The sequence below is a fragment of the Tetrao urogallus genome (genome assembly GCF_951394365.1).
Source record: "Tetrao urogallus genome assembly, chromosome: 6".
Lineage (NCBI taxonomy): Eukaryota > Metazoa > Chordata > Aves > Galliformes > Phasianidae > Tetrao > Tetrao urogallus.
In genome coordinates this window covers 406,959-426,585 of record NC_136819.1, presented here as the reverse complement: position 1 = coordinate 426,585, position 19,627 = coordinate 406,959, and the positions used below count along the sequence as shown (strand labels likewise).

At 40.5% G+C, this 19,627-nt stretch overlaps 1 protein-coding gene across 1 annotated transcript; it reads left to right on the top strand.

The window, feature by feature from the left end:
* Positions 1-590: 590 nt before the first annotated feature.
* SLC5A12 (solute carrier family 5 member 12) lies at positions 591-16,901 on the top strand (the record flags this gene model as incomplete). Its single annotated transcript, XM_079537182.1, has 15 exons — positions 591-947; positions 2,705-2,770; positions 4,602-4,653; positions 5,991-6,058; positions 7,116-7,270; positions 8,298-8,438; positions 10,135-10,264; positions 10,599-10,687; positions 12,006-12,118; positions 13,649-13,716; positions 14,075-14,161; positions 14,728-14,906; positions 15,005-15,108; positions 15,272-15,393; positions 16,743-16,901. The coding sequence occupies 15 exons, from the start codon at positions 591-593 to the stop codon at positions 16,899-16,901; spliced, it is 1,890 nt and encodes a 629-aa protein (XP_079393308.1).
* Positions 16,902-19,627: the final 2,726 nt, after the last annotated feature.

The following is a 19,627-nucleotide window of genomic DNA, read 5'->3' as shown; positions in this document are numbered from 1 at the left end:
TCTATCAAGGCGCACACTTAAAATGTCAAAGGACAATTGTGAACCCTATCATTGATATTAAAGTTTAGATTTTAACCATACGAAGAAATGGTTGCTTTGAAAACAAATGCACTGGTAGGTCATAGGTTCACACATCGTGCTTTCCTTCATTTCTCTCTCCTTTATTTATTTTTTTTATTGCTCTCATTTTATTATTTAAAAATGCTGATAGGTTAGAAAAGAGTCAGATCAAGTCAATCTGTCCGGCTAATATTTAACCTCAAATTAAAACCTCCCAGATAAAAAGGGAGTGTAGGGCAGGCTTCACAGCTACGGCCCCCGTCCAGTCTGCCTGGCAGAAACATCAGTATCACTAGGGTCTAAGAGCATGCAACACCCTCCTTCCTTATCGTGAGCTAGTTGGTTGTTCTGTTTGGTTTTTTTTCCTCCTCAGAGGTGGCCTGGATAAAAAGAGCCATCTCAACCAAACGGTCTTCCTGTTAATTTCTCATTGATAAGCTATAGACAATTTACACCTTTGCTGCTCTGATCTGTTCAAAGCAACTATAGTAAATCAGAATTCTCTACCAGAGAATAACCCAGCTGGTGCTATGTCAAACTTCGTAGCTCCAGAAATTAAAAAATTTGTCATTTGGGACTATGTTGTTTTTGCAGGACTATTTTTGGTATGCGCTAGCATTGGAGTCTTTTTTGCAATTAAGGAGAGAAAAAAGAAAACTTCACAGGAGTTTTTGGTGGGTGGTAAGCAGATGTCATGTGGACCAATAGCCTTCTCCCTCACGTCCAGCTTCATGTCAGCAGTGACAGTTCTGGGGACACCCTCCGAAGTTTATCGCTACGGAGCATCCTTTGTTCTGTTCTTCCTTTCATACACATTTGTCATCATTTTAACTTCTGAGATTTTTCTACCTGTATTTTACAGATCTGACATTACAAGCACTTACGAGGTAAGTAAAAATTTTTTTAAACAGCGCATTATTTCATTATAAGACTGCATGATGTATATGGATATTTCTGGAGAAATGCCTGCATACTGAAGACTTTCTGTAATATTTTACAGAACAAATGTATTTATGCAGGAATTATTTTTGAAATCGGGTTCTGTTATACAAAGTAGTCACTTATGTATATTGCATAAAGTAGAGGCACAAATTAAAAGCCAGAGGTCTTGTTAAGGATAAATAGCACAGACAGCATAAGGAGTTTACACACCAGCACAAAACCATCACAGCTAGAAAGTATTTGAAAAGTATCCTAAATACTTTTGAACTGTTTCATTCTGGTGAGCTTTCCAACATTTGGGATAGCCATCTAGTATTTAATCAACCGCTGCAGATTTTGTTGCACCAACTTGTGGAAAGTTTTGGTTGAGCAAAGATTGGGTGAGCAAAGCCGGGTGACTTCCCAAGGAGCTTTCTGATAATGGAAAGGCTGCTCATGTTGTCTACGCTGAAACCCAAGGAGAGGCTTCAGTCAGAGAGCTTTGCCTGGCTGTTTGGAAAAGTTTCAGTCAAAAGCAAGAAAAAAATAACAGTGGCTAACTATTCCCACCACTGGGACTAACTACATTTTCTAGCTGGTTTTAATGCAAGATCAGAGAAGGAGTTTCTTATCTGAACCACTGGAGGTGTCATCGTAGACACAGCCCTTCCAAGCGTGCTGGAAAGATGACTCTGCTGAGTTCATGAATTATTTTTAGAAACAAGTTAAATAACATAAATTAGCTACTTATTTGCACAGCAATCTGTGGGACTTATTATGCAAGAGGCAAGAAGTTAATGTTAACAAAATTAGTAAGAGTTTGCTTCTGAAAAACTGCCTAGAGACTGGCAAAGACAATGGACCTGTATGGAGCCTGATGTCTGCTGGGGTGAACACACAGCCAGTGGCCCCGGGGAGATCCAGTCCTCCCCCAGCTACTCTGGGATTAGCAATGAAGGGAGATTTTAGGTAGTGACTTGGGCTTAAGACCTGTGTTTTTGGGGAAATCTGTAAGAACTTGGGTAGGAGATCTGTCATAATTCGTGGAATATGGGTAGTAGTATTGGATGGATCAAGGAGCTGTTAGTAACTTGAGGGAACAAGGTTGCCCAGGGAGGTGGTAGATGCCACATCCCTGGAGACATCCAAGGTCAGGCTGGAGAGGGCTCTGCGCAATCCTGATGGAGCTGGAGGTGTTCCTGTTCACGGCAGAGGAGTTGGACTAGGTGGCCTTTAAGGGTTCCTTCCAACTCCACCAATTCTACGATTCCAACCTGACTTGCCTCTACCCACTGACCATGTGCAGATTCAGCTTCGAACAAGGCAAATGAGAAAGCCAGCTTAGCTGAGGGGCTGTGAAAGCCTTTAGATTGCTGCTTGTCTATCTGCTCCTCTACTGCTTTTGTCCTGTTATAACAGGAGATGACCTTGTTTCTTTTCCTCATAGCCTGTGGGCTCTTCTGATTATATTCCCAACACAAAACAAATATTGCATGCTGTGACCCAACATATAGTTTCAACTACGTTCTGCTGAGAAGATTTCTTAAATACAATTATCTCTACGTGTAGCAGTAATTATGCTCTCCTGTTCATTACTCACAACATTAGTGTCAGTTGCCAGTTGTTTTACTTGCACAGCAAGCTGCTACTTGGGGAGAACAAAAGGTTAATAGCTGTGTCACAGATGCTACGCGTGCAATTTACTGAAATTCCTCTTTCCTAGTATTTGGAGTTAAGATTTAACAAGAATGTCCGTCTTGCTGCAACACTGATCTACATCCTGCAGACGGTAAGAAGATACTGCCTCTTTCTTTGTGATCATTTCAGTCTATGTATTTATTTTGAATAAAGTGTCAGACTGAACTTTTTTTTCTCCTTACAACAAAATTCTTTAATTAGGTTGGAATGCGAATGTTAAAAAGATAGAACAGCTGCGTTCCTACTTTCTAGTTTCTTCCTATGATGAAAAAATGCATTCACGTTGCCTTTGACACTTGGATGTTGTGTTAAATTTGTACCTTGAATACCATGTTCAGTCTTGGGTCCCTAACTGTAAGAAAGCCATTGAGGCCCTGGATTATGTCCAGGGAATCCAGTAATGGATTTGTGAAGGGTATGGAATGAAAGTCTTATGTCAGTTAGTTAAGTCAGGGCCTGAGGGAACCGGGACTGCTCAGGAGGAGGCTCAGGGGTGACTCCATCACTCTCTACAACTATTTGAAGGGAGGTTGTATTGAGGTGGGTGTCAGCCTCTTCTCCCAGGTAATAGCAATAAGACAAGAGGGAACGGCGTCAAGTTTCATCAGGGGAGGTTCAGGTCGGATATTAGGAGAGACTTCTCAGAAAGAGTGGTGAGAATTGGAACAGGTTGCCCAGGAGGTGGTGGAATCACTATCCCTGGAGGTGTTCAAGAACTGTGGAGATGTGGTACCGACATGCTTGGTTTAGTGAGCACGATATGGAGATGTAGGTGGTTGGACTACACAGTCTTAGTGGTCTTTTCCAACCTTAACGATTCTATGATTCTTTCAAAGAGAAGAAATTACATCTTTCTTGAGAAACTAGATGAGTAGTGCTTGGAGCATTTGTTGCTTATTTATTTACCCACTTCTGACACTCGGGAAAGGCTATCCCACTGTTAAGCTACTGCATACAGCACATCCTGGGAGATGCGCAGATTGTTCTAGCCTCATGGTGGCATCAGTGGGGATGACCTGAAGTGAAGTTTCTTCCCAGTTTCTCCTTAGCAATGCTTGCCCAGTTGGCCCTCTCAGGCAGCAGTAGCAGCAAGGCCAGCAAGCTCCAGCCCCAGAAGAGTTGCTTGCAACAACAGGGCAGAAATCACTGCTTAGAGTTGAGAAACTCCACAACTATATTCTGCTCTGCATTACTACAAAACACAGCCTAGTCAGTCCACAGCCCTGCATGTATAGATAAACAAAACAGCGTTCCTGGATCTTGAACAGAGACACTGAGCTTTACTGGCTTTACTTACATTTTAGAAGCTTCCCAAAGCACTGTTCTAGGTAGACATCACATAGCTTTTTTGCTCTTTGATTTAAGAGGGCACCAACTTTCTCAGAACACTAGTTAGGTATTTGATGAAAGCTTTTGGGATATTGCAAGACATTTATTTCTACTTGAAATCCATTTTTATTAATTCTAGAGCCTATAACAGTAGACAGCAATGTTCATTTGCTTTCAGGCTTTGTTTGTTCCTCACTGTCAGAACACCCTCATGAAGGGCATCATGTTAGCTTGAAAAGCAATTGAAAGGACAAAGGGAAGTGTAATTTCCAAGATCTGATACAAGTCATTTCTGCATCACTGTGTTTTACTTGGACCTCGTCTTTCTACTTGATGAGGGTATTTTTGACATCCAGTTATCTTAACAATGAAAGAAAGTACAAAATATCTAGAGAGATAATTCCTTCCTGATGAAAGGACCATAAAAAAAAAACAACTTTCCATTTTGCAGACTGAAGCAGAAGGCAATACAAGTTCATCTAAAGAAACTTCTAGTTCTGATATTCTGCCATAAGCTCCATTCTGAAAGGAAGCATTATTACTGAGAAGTCATGTACATGTCTTTTTTTTTCCATGAACATTTTCTCTTCCAGATTCTTTACACAGGAATAGTGGTTTATGCTCCATCACTGGCTCTCAACCAAGGTGAGTTTCCCTGCCCTTACGGCTACTCCACATAACCACACCACAAGACAAGAATAATTCAAGCAAGGCAAACAGCTAAACAAGTCCTCTGAAAAGCAAATTCTTACAAGTTCTACAGCAAGGTTTTTGTGTGCACCTAGAAGGCTTGCTATTTCTCCTTTCCCAGGTCCCTCTCACACCAGTAAATCAGCAGTTTAGGGTTTGCTGTTCTGTTGTTTTGCACTCAGTAAAAACCCAAAGAAGTTAGTGATGAGCAATTTCTCAACATCCTGACAAAGTCCACAGTACAAGTTGATGATCCAAGACTGTATTCCGTACTTTGGTTCCTCCCCTCCCTGCCTCCTGAGCACCACTATCACTGTTACTATCGTAAGCACAAAGCTGATATTCTTCTTTCCCAAAGTGTTTGCAGTGGCACAGCTGTCCAATGAAATGCAGAATAGTAATGCATCTTTCCAACCATTAAAGCAACTGAAACCAGATTTATTTAGGGATGACACCAAGGTAAGTCTGTGTAGGTGCTGAGGGATTTATTTTCTGGCAAGGGTGCCATTTTTCAGGCAAGATGAAAGTCAAGCTCCTCATATTAAGGGTTAATTTTCATGATCCTACTTAATTTTTAACACCATGTCAAAACCTGAACACCCATGCAGGTTCCAACAGAGATAAGCCCGTTCCGTGTAGCTGGATGCAGCGCTACTTTTCACACACTGCCTTAACTGATCTTAACAGACAAACAACATCCATCACGATGGATGGGATTAGCAAACGTACTACTGCAGAGCAGAGAGAATCACTAGGTCCTAATCCTTGGCAGATCTGACTTAATTAAGGCAGGGACTGGGACGTTCCTTGCACTGTTCATCAGTCAAGCTGAATCTGGTTTGGAAAAGTGGAAAATCCACTTTTCACAGCTCTGTAAATAGACAGCTATGAGCAGAAGTTAGTGTTCATTAGCAGGCCATATTAACCTTGCTACTATGAAAACCTTTACAAATTGATTTGCCCTTGCAAACAGTGCATGCTGAGAGAGATTTTAAAATAAAGTTATAGACTGAGAAGAAAAGGAAGCATTGCTTATAAAACAAAGTGTTTCCTACGTGTAATTATTTTTAACTATTACTTCTGTACCTGAAAACAGTGAAACCCAAACTGGAAAAAACAGTGAAGTAGTATTAAGAAACCTGAACAATCTGGCAAAGCTCCAAGCAAACAGAAAATGTTAAAATCAGTAACTACGTCCTTCTTTCCAGGGCTAAAGGATCACAGCTTTTCTCTTACCATCCGGAAAACCTACCCCCACTTCGCTAACTATCTGGTTTTCTTTGTTTCCACAGTCACTGGGTTTGATCTCTGGGGCTCTGTAGTTGCAACAGGAATTGTCTGCACTTTCTATTGCACTATGGTATGTAACAGGCATTGACTGAACAACTTAAACGCAGATTTTTTTTATTTTTTTATTTTTTTTTTAAATTCACCCACCCTTTTTACACAAGCTGCAACAGAAGTGAAATATCTAAACACAGCCCGAGTGTTTAAAGTAGTAGAACATAAGAGATAAATTTCTTTCAGAGCCTTTAGTCAATTCAGAGGGAAAAAATTCTCAATTCTCAAATACTCTATTTGAAGGTTTAAGTCAGCCTGAAGCAGAGATCAGATAAGGGGACTATAACCTTTCATTGCCATACTAAATCATTTGAGAAGATTCCCCTTATCTTCTTATAGACAGAAAAACACTGTAATGAAAAACACGCCTCTGACATAACTGCAGATCAATGCTGAGTGAGAAAATCCAGGAAAACTGGCTCACAGATCATAGAGAGTGCTTTGCTTCTGGGTGGAAGCAACGTGAGCCTTCAGACAATAACAAAGATGAACACTGCAGTGGAAGCGGAGAGCACTTCAGCTTAGAACACCTCTAGCATTCATTATCATTACCTAATTATCACTTATTTTTTCACTGTTTCAGCCCCTGCTGGAAACACTACTTATGCTGCTCTGGCATTGATTTGATGAAATATGAAAGTAGCTATGGAAGAAAGCTCAGTTGCAAACTTTCCGAGGGCCATTCTGCACTGTTAGCGATGTCAGTATAATTGGGGATCACTTTGAGAAATATACAGTGTGCTATGGGAAGTACAAACGTAGGCCATGTTGTAATCTCTAAAACTGTTCAACAACAGAGAGATATTCTTTAGATGAATATTAAGAAAGTAGGAAAAAAAAAAACATGTAACTTGACATCAGATCTTCTCATATGGCTGTGGACGAGCCATTGAGCTTGTCTGCAAGATCACAATATTTGAAAGTGTGGATATAAAGGAGATTCGAGAAAAGACCTGATCTGCTGGATGCTATACATACAGCCATAAAATACGATCTTAAAATAAGTGCTACTTCCACCTCCTGTTGTCTTTGTGAGCTTTCATTGTCTTTCTTGTCATTCAATTTGTTTGTTTTAGGGAGGATTAAAAGCTGTTGTCTGGGCAGATGCATTTCAAATGGTGATCATGGTGCTTGGCTTCATGACTGTTTTGATTCGAGGAACTATTCTGAATGGTGGGTCAACCAGGATCTGGGAAGATGCCTATGAAGGATCACGACTGAACATATTTGAGTAAGAAATTAATGGCACAAACCTTTGCTTCTTCTACACTTAGCATTTAGAAACCATCCTCAGACTAAGCCCAAAATACACTACCATAGTACAATGAGATACTGCCAGAGAACTACCTTAGAGAAGCCTGGTCTTTATTTCTTTGCAGTCGACCTCCAAGGAGAGAAGTACTCTGCCTTCCATTTCCTGCTTTGAAGAAACCAATTCCTAATATTCTTTGCCATTTTTTCTTTGTTTAACTGCAGATGTACTCAATTTTCCTTCAAATTGCACATATCTTTCACTTTCAGTTCATAGAACAAGCACTTCATTTTAAGTACACTCACCACAGCAGTTAGCAATGAGGAAACGAAGCACCAGGATAGCAAACTGATGATCTTTAGTTATTTGTGGCGTTGACTAGAATTCAACGATCAAGCCAAGTCACTGGCAGTAACTAGCAGCAAGATCAAATATTATCTGTCATCCATATTAAGATTAGCAGAACTGCAGAAGAGCCAGATGTAAGATGGAAAGGCGTACTTGCAGTGGTTAGAGTTGCTGAGTTATGACATTTCACTGTTACAAAAAAAAAAAAAAAAAAAAAAAAAAAAAAGAAAAGAAAAAAAAGATAGCACTGCAGCTGAAGCAATACCTTGAAAAAGAAATAATACCCCAAAATGATGTAAGTAAGAGCTTTGAGAATTTTTAATATTTACTGTGTGGGTTTGTTCCTTGCTAAGAATTGGGTTTCAAGCAAGATGGCTTTGAGTCAGTTGGTATAACATGACAGATCTGAAATTTGGGCACAAACCATGTGATTTATTTCCACTTATTTTTCTACATGACTTATGTTTATCCTGACTTGACAGAAGCGTTCCCATGTAAAGTTAAAACAAATAACCCCAAACCTAAGCCAAAACATGTCAACGAGGCATTTTGATTCAGAGGATAGAACTGAATATATTCTTGAAAATTCACCAACCTACTCTTAAATGAAACTGTGTTTTAAAAAGGGAACTGAACTGCTTATCTTCCTCTTTCGTAGCTTTGATGTGGATCCTTTAAGACGACACACCTTTTGGACAATTGTTATTGGGGGAACATTTACGTGGCTAGGACTCTATGGAGTTAATCAGTCCACAATACAGAGATGCATTTCTTGCAAAACAGAGAAGCATGCAAAGATGTAAGTTACCTGTCCTTAGCCTATTCTAGCAATGCAATATACTGACATGGAATTATGCCAACAGTTTGTCAGTTGCATTAAATAAATATTGGGATGTTATTGGGTGGCTGTTAACCAATTTTGTCCTGACAGTCTGATTCCCTCTGGCCCCAAGGGACCTAAATATTTGAAGAAAGAAAAACACACAGAATCACAGAATGGCCAGGGTTGGAAGGGACCTCAAGGATCATGAATCTCCAACCCCCTGCCACATGCAGGGCCACCAACCTCCACATTTAATACCAGACCACATTTAATACCTCCACATTTAATACCAGACCAGGCTGCCCAGGGCCTCTTCCAACCTGGCCTTGAACACCACCAAGGATGGGACATCAACAACCTCTCTGGGCAGCTGTTCCAGCACCTCACCACTCTCTCTGTAAAGAATTTCCTCCTGACATCCAATCTACATCTTCCCTCCCTCAGCTTAAAACCATTTCCCCTTGGCTAGCTAACTCTTGCACAGCTTGTTAATCTGCAGTCAGGTTGCCAAATCAATCTTCAAAAGCAGTCTGGATAAGATGCCTGCACAGAAGCAGTACTATCTCCAGCTTTCTACAAAAAAAACGTTTTTTCTGGAATTTGGTATATGATATATTTCACTGAAAGTTGTTATTCCATTAATGGAGTACACTATAGTACAGGGCATCATCTAAATGATATGTGATCACAAATATTTATTAAAATTATAAAACATTAACAAAATAGGACAATTGTAGAATCAATTATGAAACTTTACAATATAGACACAGGTCTCCAGACTGCTAACTTCCTGAAGTTCAGCATGAGTGTGTGCATAGTTAGATATACACATTCTAGTGAACAACCCAACTTCTTCTAATACTAACTGCTTGCACAGTTAGCAAAAGAAAGAAATAAGATTTTTCTTCTCTTCTCCAAAATTTTTTTTTTTTTTTTTTTTTTTTTTTTTTGCTGGCTGCAATCACACTCATTTTTCTTAAGGCTATGATAGATTATAGGAATTTCCTTTATTCAAATTTAGTTTCAAATTTTAGTTTCCGAACTTCGTTTGGAAGTCATGACAACAAGAATATCACTAGTAAAATGTCTAGAAAGACCTCTGAGTGCCAGCAGCATAGCTCTGCCTTAGCCAGAGAACTTGTGGGAGGTGATGTAGGCTGTATAAAATCTGGCAGCTCACTGGGACTGAAGGATTACTGAATCACACACAACCTTCCCAGTGGGTGCTGCCACCCACGTCTATTTTACTGACATGAAACCACAACTCTGCACGGCAGCAATGCATGGATTCTGTCGTGGTTGCAAACTAATACTTAGGCAAAGCATTACATCTCCTTGAGTGGAGAACAGCAGTAACTCCTGACGAACAAAACCCTGCCCTTGTAGGCAAGAGGAAGGACCCCACCAGCTCTTCTTGCAGTCTATTCTGCACATAGCAGTTACTGGTTTTACATCATTTCCTTCAGCTGTACAAAGTGTAACCTTTATCCTTGCCCTATAGCATAAGAAGGCTGTATTTTTCACTGTTATTATTTTTGAATGCGTGTGACATATTCTGAGGATGGGGAGATGTTTAAGAGATTATGCAGCTAGGTTTGGTCAAAGAATCTCTCAAAACGAAAAACTATTACAAATTATCTTGTGTTAATCAGAATTTCCCCTTTTGCTACAGGGCACTTTACCTGAATTTACTGGGACTTTGGATAATCCTGGTGTGTGCAGTATTCTCTGGTTTGGTGATGTACGCTCATTACAAGAATTGTGATCCTTGGACTGCTGACTTCATTTCAGCTCCTGATCAGGTACAGATGCAGATTATTACAGCTTAGAGGTGCATTGGGCCGAGACATTGCATGAATAAAGTCCATTTAAGTCCTGTGGGATGCTTTATCCTTGCAGCTCTGCAGGCAATGAGGTGACTGCTGAATCAGGCTGGCATACACCTATTTTTACACTCCTGCAGTACAAATCTGATTGCTGTTTTGCTAAACGAAATCTGCTTTTCTCAAAATCTAATATGCCTTGTTGGCTGGAAAATAAAAGCTCAGCAGTGTGACCAAAAGCAGGTACTTCTCTCTTACTCAGGAAAATCCTAACTCATTTCTTGTGTTTTTCCTCCTTTGTCTTCTACCCCAGCTCATGCCATATTTTGTTATGGACATTTTTTCTTCGATGCCAGGAATCCCAGGACTATTTGTTGCCTGTGCGTTCAGCGGAACATTAAGGTCTGTGAATCTGAAATAACATTTTAACTGCATGCCACTGATTTCTTGAGGGCCCAGAACAAGGCTTAAAACAAGAAATCCTAATGAATACACAGCTTTTTTTCCTTAGCACATTCTAGAAAAAGCAATAGTACTTTGCCAAGTTTTGGAACTAAAATCTAGTTCCATGCCTCCAATATCTTTTCATCTTCAATAAGTTATAGAATGAAAATAATGTATTGGTAAAATTACATCCTTATCTTTGTAGAAACACGAGTGACCAGCTAGCTGAAATAACTTCGTAGCTCTTCACATTGAAGGCGCGTTTATTTTACCTGACTGCCATATCATATCATAGGTAGGAACGGAGAGTTTTCTACCAAGCCTGTCTTTACAGTTAGCATAGGAAGAGAGATGTCTACCTGGAGAAGTTTGAGTCACTCAGGGATCTGCATGCGATTGCAGTTTGTACTTTCCACAGGCCAAGCATCAATACTTCATGGGACATTAGAGAGAAGATTCAAATTCGCAGCGACATGCATGAATGCCATAGAGTCAAACTCTGATATTCTGTTTCAAAATACTTCATGTGTTGAAAATATTACAGGAAGAGAGTTACCAAAACAGGAAAAAAAAAACATGCATATAACCAACTGCCTGCTCCTAGCCAGAGAGTTACACAACAAAGGGCACTGAATGCCAACCAGTGCAAATAATGCAATTGAAGCTACATTTCCTGCGTGCTGTCACAACAAGGCCACAGAGACAAACTCATCTAGTTACAAGAATCAAAAACCATTTCCATTTTATGTTTTTCACTTATGAGGGAACACATAACATTAGACTGCAAATCTATGGATTTTCCCCTCCAGTAGATGAGAACAACTATTATTTAGGATATAACATAATCACTAAGTTTTAAGATCTCTGTAGTTGAGTAAACAGAATAGTCAGTTGGGATGAGTTTCCATCTCATTGCATGAAGCAGGATCCCAAGCAATCACAGGAAGGACAGAACCCTCACCAGCATCTGCAGTATACATAGTCAGATTCAAGAGAACTGCTTACAGTTTAGGAGTGAATTAGTCTCTGCAGAAACCTATGCCAAACCTAAAATGTTATTATTTAACCCTTGCTATCATAAGAAAATTATCCCCCTTGCTACTTAAATTCCCATATCCACAGTGACACTCTTTGCATTCCTAATGTATTATGAAATTCACAGTTCTTGAACAGTATTTAACAATGAACAATAGGCAGCATTTCTCTATAAAAACAGCTTACTTTCAGCTTAGTTTGCTTTGTATTTACTCAGTATTCTTTTTTTCCTCTTCCACAGCACGGTGGCAGCTAGCATCAATGCTTTAGCAACTGTTACCTTTGAAGACTTGGTCAGGAAATGTTTCCCAGGCCTGTCTGAGAAAACGAGCACGTGGATTAGCAAAGGCTTGTGTAAGTAGCCAAAGTAGAATCCATTTGTTTAAAGGCAAAGTTGTCTGCCCCTCTCAGCCACTATTAGTACAAGAAAGAATAGGGCAGGATTTTATACACTCTGGAAAGGAACTTCACTGCCTTAGGCAATACTTGCTCTATAGAGAAAGGTAGACTTCAGAGGCAGTTCTCTACAGAACTACTACTCTACAGAGCTGCTGCATCCCCACAAAAGATGACCTCCTCCTGACTCCTCTCTTAACCTTAGAATAAGCCAACAGAGACGAAGCTTTTAACTTAGCGCCTCAGCTAACTAGAATTAAGCTGAATTAGCTCACTTCTACTAACTAATTTCACCATTAAGCATATACAGTATCTATAGAATTGTGCTCTTGTCCTCCAAGTACAATTGCTATAATACTTGCAGAAATCTGCATATTATTTCAAGTAGGACACAATGAAACTGTATTCCAAATTCAGTCTGAGAGCAGTTGTGTGCGTGAAGGGCAACAGCTGCTTCAGGCACTGCTTCAAATATGCACTTCTGCTTCCAAAACCCCCCCAGCAGCATAACTGCTTTTAAAGGATGACCATCTTCAGTACACTTAAGTGCACTCGATATATGGTACAGAAACAAATCAACGCTGGCAGCAAAAACAACCACCCAAAAGCTTTTTGAGAAGGTGCATGCATTCTTCTGTTTTGAAGGTACTGGGAATACTTTGGAAACTGCTTTGGAAACTGAAATGTATCAATGTAGTTATTGCTACATTGGTTTACAGTAATATTACTAAATATTATTGCTTTACAGCAGCACAATATGACATTTCTGCTTAAACTTAGAGAATCATAATAAAAAAAAAAGTTGTTGTTTTGTTCAGTTTTTCAGCAGACAATAAAGATGTAGCAAACAAAACCAGGACAACTTGTCAAAACCAAGTCCAAAGCGGTTTGCATTTGTATGATACGTTTTACAAGTACTGCAGTATTGCCTTAACTCTTCTACAAGTATTTTAATATTATCATAACCCTTCATTGACATTTATTAAGATCAAAACCAGCCCTTCCCTCTGTCTCTGTCATCACCTGCAACATTTTCAGTTCCAGCTTTGCCACTTACTACCTAGCCTTTCTACTCACGCCCAAGACAGACCATGTTTTACATCCAATAACCAAGGTGTGCTAGCTCATTAGATAAGTTTTGTTGATGAATGCTATGACAGAGTTGCCCGCCACAAGGTTAAAACTAGCATTAAATGAAGAAAGCCTTTGTTTGCATCATTGTTCATTTCATTCATGAGATCACTTAAAAAACATTATTCAAAGACAACAGGAACTGAAGCACTTGAGACTTTTAAATTAATATCAGTGCTAAATTCAACTTCATAAGAACAAAAAAACCCCAAAGACTTCACACAAAAAAGCACTGAGTGCTTCACGCATCAAAACCCAAACTGCAAATTCCTTCAAGCTGGTCCTTTCTGACACTAGCTCAATTAGAAACTGTTTGTCTTATTTATTAGCTGGCACTAACAATCTGATTTTTTCCAGGTATATTATATGGTGTTTTGTGCACATCCATGGCTGGAGCAGCATCACTGATGGGAGGAGTTGTGCAGGTATCTAGCACTTCAAAAAGGCAATGATCCAAACATGGATAGACTGAAATGCAATGAACTGAACCAATAACACTGGGGGACTGTTAGTCAACCTGAACAACTCCTGAGGACCATCTCATATTAATTCCTCATGTGCTAAGAGAACTCAGTCAAAAAAAAAAAAAAAAATCATAAAAAAGAAATCGCTTTCACTACTTACTGCTGGGAAGTGACACTGATTGCAGTCCTTTCACTCCTTTCACTGTGCACTGAAATTACTGTTTGTCCTTTCTCCACTACTGAAAGTCAGACCAGAATCAGAATTGCTCAGGCTCCCCTAGTCGCTGTGTTGGCTCACATCTCTTCTCTGCATCCACAGGCTGCCCTCTCCATTCATGGAATATTTGGAGGGCCCATGCTGGGATTATTTACTCTGGGAATAATCTTTCCTTGTGTTAACTGGAAGGTAAGAAACAAAAGATCCTTATTATAAAAGAGACAACCTCTTGGAGTTGTTCAGTTAAAACCCCACCTTCAAATTGTTTTAGGGTCCAAACTGGCTGTCAGAGGTGGCAGAGCCCAAGAACTGTTCAGAAAGCCTTTTTTTTTGGTCTGAATTTATCTCTACCCAACTGTGGGATAATTAGTGATTAGATCAATATTGGAAGTTTTTAATTTGTTTCTCTTTTAGATTTCAATTTCTTGTCTTTCAAAAAAGGATAAAACATTAACATAACATGCTTCCCTTGCCATCTCCTCAATTCATACCCACTCTAGGGAGCACAAAACAAGCTCAATTGCTCAACTTTGCTGACTTGGGTAAAGCGTAACCCAAGCTTACCTCACTCTGCCCCATCGCCTTTGTTCAGCAGTATAACTTTTAATTCTGTGATTTCAGTTTCAAACTGGCTGCAGCTCTTGTTAGAGAACAGTGCTTCACCTCAGCCAAGAAAGAACCCAGCTGACCATAACGTTAGCAGAAATGTGCTTCCCCCACACCACCTCTGAGCGTATCTTGCTCTCCCTGACCAGGGTGCAATCGGTGGCTTCCTCACTGGAATCACCTTGGCTGCCTGGGTTGGCATTGGCTCCTTCATCTATCCTGCACAGCCCGTAAAGACCATTCCCTTGGAGCTGTCGACTCTCAACTGCACGCTGGCAAACAGCACTGCCCTGCCGACCACAGCAGCTCCCATCATGGCTGCCAACAGGTATTTCCCTACCGCTGTGACTTCAGTCTAGCTCAGGCATCCCCGTTGGCAGCAGCCATCATGAGCTGCTTTCTGTCTCTCGTGTCACATCTCCTCAGGCCTCTGCTGGCAGACACCTGGTACTCCCTGTCCTACCTCTACTTCAGTACCATCGGCTGCCTGGGCTGCATCATCTCAGGGCTGCTCATCAGCTTTGTAACAGGTTGGTGTTCAGTAAGAACAAAGCAGCTTTATGCTCGAGCAGCTCAGCTGCTGAAGAGCTGCTCACAAGGCCCGGGCTGAGGGGAGCATGGGTTGGGGTCTCACATCTCACAGCCATCTTTCCACAGCCATACCTACTGCTGACCGCTCTCCCCTCCTTCCAGGGCCTACCAAAGGAAAGGACATCCGCCCAGTGCTAATTAAGCCAGTCTGCAACTTGTTTTGCTTCTGGTCGGACAGGCTCAAGACACTGATGTGGTGTGGTGTGCGGCACGGCAGCCAGGATGTGAGTAGGATCCAGCCACAACCTGCTAACACGGTTATGCCAGGGTGTCCCAACCAGCAATAGGTTACCCATTTCCCCCTGCAGCCTGTCTCAGACCTCCCTCTAGGCAGTCAGGCCCTTCACAGCCAGCATGCAGTTTGCTCATCTGCTGCCAGGCACTGGTGTCTGTGGAGCCCTTCTGTTGCCCTCCCAGACTCCAAAGATGGCGGATCTGCGCTGAGCGGCGATTGCTCACAGCTGCAGCAGAACAAAAGACCCCTCCACAGGTGTCCCGAGGCCTCGCCTTTTGTTAAACATGAGATCCCATTTTCTTAATAGCTTGCAGAGGCACTGCTCCTTCTTAGCAAAGTCTGCAGGATTGAGAGGGGTGAGATAAAGCTAATTGCATGTTTTCAGCTGCTTTAGAGTCGGCAAGCACCTTTACATGTTAAAATAAACTTTAGCCTGCAAGGTTCTCAGCGATAAGGCAGAAGCTATCCCTCCCCCCCTAACTTGCCACAGAGGTTTCACTCTTCATGCGATCATAGAATGGCCTGGGTTGAAAAGGACCACAGTGCTCATCTAGTTTCAACCCTCCTGCTATGTGCAGGGTCTCCAACCAGCAGACCAGGCTGCCCAGAGCCACATCCAGCCTTACCTTGAATGTCTCCAGCAACGGGGGCATCCACAGCCTCCTTAGACAACCTGCTCCACTGTGTCACCACCCTCCGTGTGAAAAACTTCTTCCAAATATCTGACCTAAACCTCCCGAGTCTCAGTTTAAAGCCACTCCCCCCTGATGGTTCAATTCGGGCAGCACCTGTGGCTCTAGATTTACTCCAGCTGTCTGACTTGGCTTTAGGTGTTTAGCAGGGACTTTCTGAAGAAAAATGATGCCCACATTAATAAAGGCAGTGAAAAGAAACAACTGTCCCTTGCATGTGCTAAAAATACAGAACAGTGAGATTAATGAAGTAGTTGCAGCATGAAACCCCTGAGGCAAGAGTAGGCTGGACAAAAAAGAAAATCCACTAAAACGTAAAAAGAATATGCTTGTGAAACACCGAATTTTAGTAATTAGAGACTCACAAAGAACATAATTAAAGACTTGTGCATCAACAGAGGAGTTGTGAGAAGTTGTTGTTGCTGCTTTTATTAAAGACTTTCCATGCAGGAATGAGAAAATCAATGACTGTCTGTGGAGCGGTGACACACTAAACAGAGCATTTTTGTAAGTCTGGCAGTCATTGCTGTAGCGAAGCAATTCCTCAGATTTGTAGGACAGTGTGTCAAAATTTCACTCTTTAAGCAATTACAAAAGCAGTGTGTGCCCTTTGAAACTACTGGGGCATTTTCTTTCTATTTTTCAGGAAGATTTTGAAAAAAATCTGCCCGAAGTTATTGCAGATACAGCTGGAACAGAAGACACCCTCAAGAACAATGTCAGCAAAGAAAACACAAGCCAGTTGCCTGGTTACAATCCTGAGGAAAAATCCTATACAAATATGAGCAAAGAATCTCGTCTCTAGAAGCTGAGGAATGGGATGTTTAATCAAACTTTACTCCATCTTCAGAAATGAAGAGCTCTTTGTATCACATTTACCACCTTCTAGATGACCAAGAAAGAACTGCTCTCTATAGCAATAAAGGCAGGATTTTTCTTTATGAATTTCATGACAGAACTGGGAAATTGTAACACAATGTTCTTTGTGGAAGCTCTGCTATTTCAGAAGAAATGTTTCATGAATCTTGTCATGGAAACTACTAGGAAGTAGCTGCAATACGTCTATACATCATTCTCTGTTCAGTAACTAGTCATTGAATGGTAAAGTGCAAAGGTGAACTTGAGATAAAACAAGACTTCAGATAAGCTTCCGGGGTCTCTCACTAAGGTGAGACTGTGAACTGCCCTCTGACGGAGGTCATGCTCTCTCCACTGCAGACAGAAGGAGGCCAAGGGAGACAGAAGGGAGAGGAGGAGGTCTGTGCCCATTCTTAGGCATCACAGAAAGCCTCTGCACAGAAACACTGTATAGACCAGACTGGTCTTCTATTGACTGAGTTTGTTGTGCTTGCTTCCTCTGTGGAAATAAGAAGTCTTTGTAATGTCTTATTCCAAGCAATAGGAGAGGGTAACAAATTTTACAAAAATTCAGGATAGTTCTTTATCCATAATTAGTCTTTGAAAGACATCCTTTTAGCTTGAAAAGATTATCTTCAGCCTTTTTGTTTGGTTGAATGTTTGTATATCTTTTTGTTTGTTTTTGTTTTTAAGCTGCAAAATCCATTTACTAGCTGTAAGCAATAAATAAAGTGCCATTTTATAATGCCTCCTAATTGAAAATCCATGAGAATTTTGAATAAAGCACATCATGAGGTGAAATAATTTCCATGCTAGAATGTTTTGGAAGAATTTACCCAAATGTGCTAAGGGCTCTGTAACAGTGAAATGCATTTCCCTCTATATCCTGCCTGTTAGTCAGACTCAACAGATCACCTCTCCCCACGATAAACTCTTGGATGTAGTTTTTGAATTAAATGAAACGGACTGATTGAAAATATTATGGATCCAGCCAGCACTTTGTCCCAGATCTTGCTTCTGCTAATCAGTGACCCTGTCTTTATGATGTAGATTTAGGTCAAAGTGGACCTCCAAGTTACTTCCCCCATCTGTGTTCATGCCCAACCTCTGGGAACAGTCCCTGATTACTCAATTAGAAGACAAAATAACAGTCTGTAAGTGACATGGTCTTGCCTGTGGGAGACACTTTGTCAACAGACTGAGAGTTAAGTCAATATTTGCGTTAATCCCTTTTACACCACTTTTATAATCTCGTAAAAGCTTACAGCTAAATCTAGCTGGCCTATCGTCTCATGTGACAGCTTTCTTGTTTGTGCATCCAACCTTGATACGGTTAGCAAGGCAGGAATGGAAACTTAGAAAACACAGGCATTTGTATTTCATTTTGGCTCTCAACATAACCAGTCAACAATTCAGGAGTGAAATTGGACCAAAACACCAGCATCAAACTACATAGATAGATGGTGAATGAGAAAACCCCAAAACTTCTCTACCAGTAATGGGATGATATCTTAAAAAGAGACAACTGACTGTGAAAACTATTCAATATTTCTTGAAGTATCCACTCACTGCAGTATTCTTACATTCTACATGCCAGAGGCTGTCCAGTTTGTGGTTCTCTTCACACCCTTAAGAACAGTTTACAATTATATTTGCTACTGACTTACTATCTTCTGAAGTATATTTCTGCACCGGGTTTGTTTCAACTACAGCTGTCCACTGAGCCCATGTTATTTGGTGTCAGATGTTCCAAAGGGTTCTACCCAAGCCCAACACACGGCCTTATGTAAGATGGTTAAAACTGTTAATCGGTTCATTAATGAGTATTCTACCAAGACTTAAGGCTAAATTGGAAATCAGAAAAAAATTACCATTCTGGTTAAATATTCAGTGTTGATTAAAGCTGTCTAATCTTCTTGCTTGCTTTAAGTCCCAAGCCACTCATCTTTCTGGAGAAGAGCTAGCCTGTGCATGAGAGCGGAAAAAAAAAGTGAGATTAAGAAACTAGAAAACTGTCAATTTAAAACAGGAGCTTAAATGTAAGAAATTAATAATTAGTGAGAGCACTGGATCATGAGTGAATGAGTCTATATATGCCCTGAGACCACAGTAAGTATTAAATGTTCAACTGCCTGAGACAAGTTTAACCCATCCTTTACTTCCTCACATACTATGGTTTGCAGGCACATGAATACTCACCAGTGTATTTTTCATAACTTTGAGTATCTGGAATTACGACACCGAGAGATTCCTTCAAAGATATCCAAGTTTATTATTGAAAAATGCAATATTCAAATGTGTATGATACAGTAAGTCATCGCATTTGTACATGTAAACCTTGATAAAGTAAACAGCATCTGAAAGACAAATTTATGCCAAAAGTGTCTTACAATAGTTAATCATATCAACAACTTTTCCTCAGTGAATTCTTTTAGTTCTGGGGTAAACACCGGCTTGTAAGAGTAACCTTAAACCCAAAAGAAAGTGAAAGCTGACAGGCCAGAGGAACTTCTAGCTTGCAGTACATAAAAGTTAATTTCTCTGAAACACTTGGTGGTAACCCTATTTTAAATGTTACTTACAAAGTTTGGAATTATGAATAGAAAAAATAGTTGAAACTGTACTCTCATTTCTTAATTAGAAACCAAGTTGTATTTAAATACTACATAAATT